The sequence below is a fragment of the Pediculus humanus genome, genomic scaffold (assembly GCF_000006295.1).
Source record: "Pediculus humanus corporis 1103172107360 genomic scaffold, whole genome shotgun sequence".
In the NCBI taxonomy this organism is placed as follows: domain Eukaryota; kingdom Metazoa; phylum Arthropoda; class Insecta; order Psocodea; family Pediculidae; genus Pediculus; species Pediculus humanus.
This window is the reverse complement of record NW_002986991.1, coordinates 63,540-64,486: the sequence shown is the minus strand read 5'-3', so window position 1 is coordinate 64,486 and position 947 is coordinate 63,540. Positions and strand designations below refer to the sequence as shown.

The following is a 947-nucleotide window of genomic DNA, read 5'->3' as shown; positions in this document are numbered from 1 at the left end:
ATTTACAAAAAAAAAATAAAATAAATAAATAAATGATAATAATAACAATTAATAGCAATATATATATATATATTTATTTATAAAAAAATTCAACTCGATCGATAAATAATTATTATTATTTATTTAAATATAAAATAATTAGAATTTCGTCGTCGTTGTTGTTGGTCTTTCACATTTAAAATAAATTAACATTTTCAATTAACATTTTTTTTTTACTATAAATTAAATTAATAATGATAATAAAAACAATGATACATATTTTTAATTTATTATAATATCGATAGTAATATATAAGTAATAAATAATTAATTTAATAAACTTATTTAATATTTGTAAGTAATAATAATAATAAAAATTTTTTAGTGCAGACTTTTTTTTAATTAATTAATTTTATTTTTTTATTTATTTATTAATTAATTTTTAATAGTATTATTATTATTAATAAAACTGGGCGATAGTTTTTTTTAGTTTAAACACACACACACACACACACACAACATTACTCATCGTCACGTGTATATAAAAAAAAAAAATTTACAAAAATTATTCAAATAAATGAATACATATTTATAATAAAAAAAAAAAAATAATAATAATTTTTTTGCGTTGTTGCGTTGGCAGTTATTAAAATTTAAATTTTTATTTATTTATTTATTTATGGTCCACTGTTGCTTTGAGAATATTTCCAATCTTGATATAAATAATAAACTCCAGCAGCATAAGCAATCGTGTTGAATAATCCAAAACTCTAAAACAAAAAATAAATAAAAATAAATAAATAAATTGGGGAGTTTGCGATTTTTTTTTTTTTTTTTTTACTTTTACTAAATTTTTATTTAATTATATTAATAAAAAGAAAGGGAGAAAGTAAATTATTAAAAATTAAATAAATTTATCTTGTGTGTGTGTTGTTATACCTGTTGTACCACCACCACCTGTATACCGGG

General features: G+C 17.1%; 1 protein-coding gene across 1 annotated transcript in view; it reads right to left on the bottom strand.

Annotated features, from left to right (window-relative positions):
* Positions 1 to 655: 655 nt before the first annotated feature.
* The window catches only part of Phum_PHUM000290 (Plasmolipin, putative), a gene marked incomplete at both ends in the record, with an annotated part of 2,517 nt that continues 2,225 nt past the window's right edge, over positions 656 to 947 (bottom strand). Inside the window, one exon of the mRNA XM_002422510.1 lies at positions 656 to 748. Coding sequence (XP_002422555.1) covers positions 656 to 748 — 93 coding nt within the window. The remainder of the gene's footprint in view (positions 749 to 947) is intronic.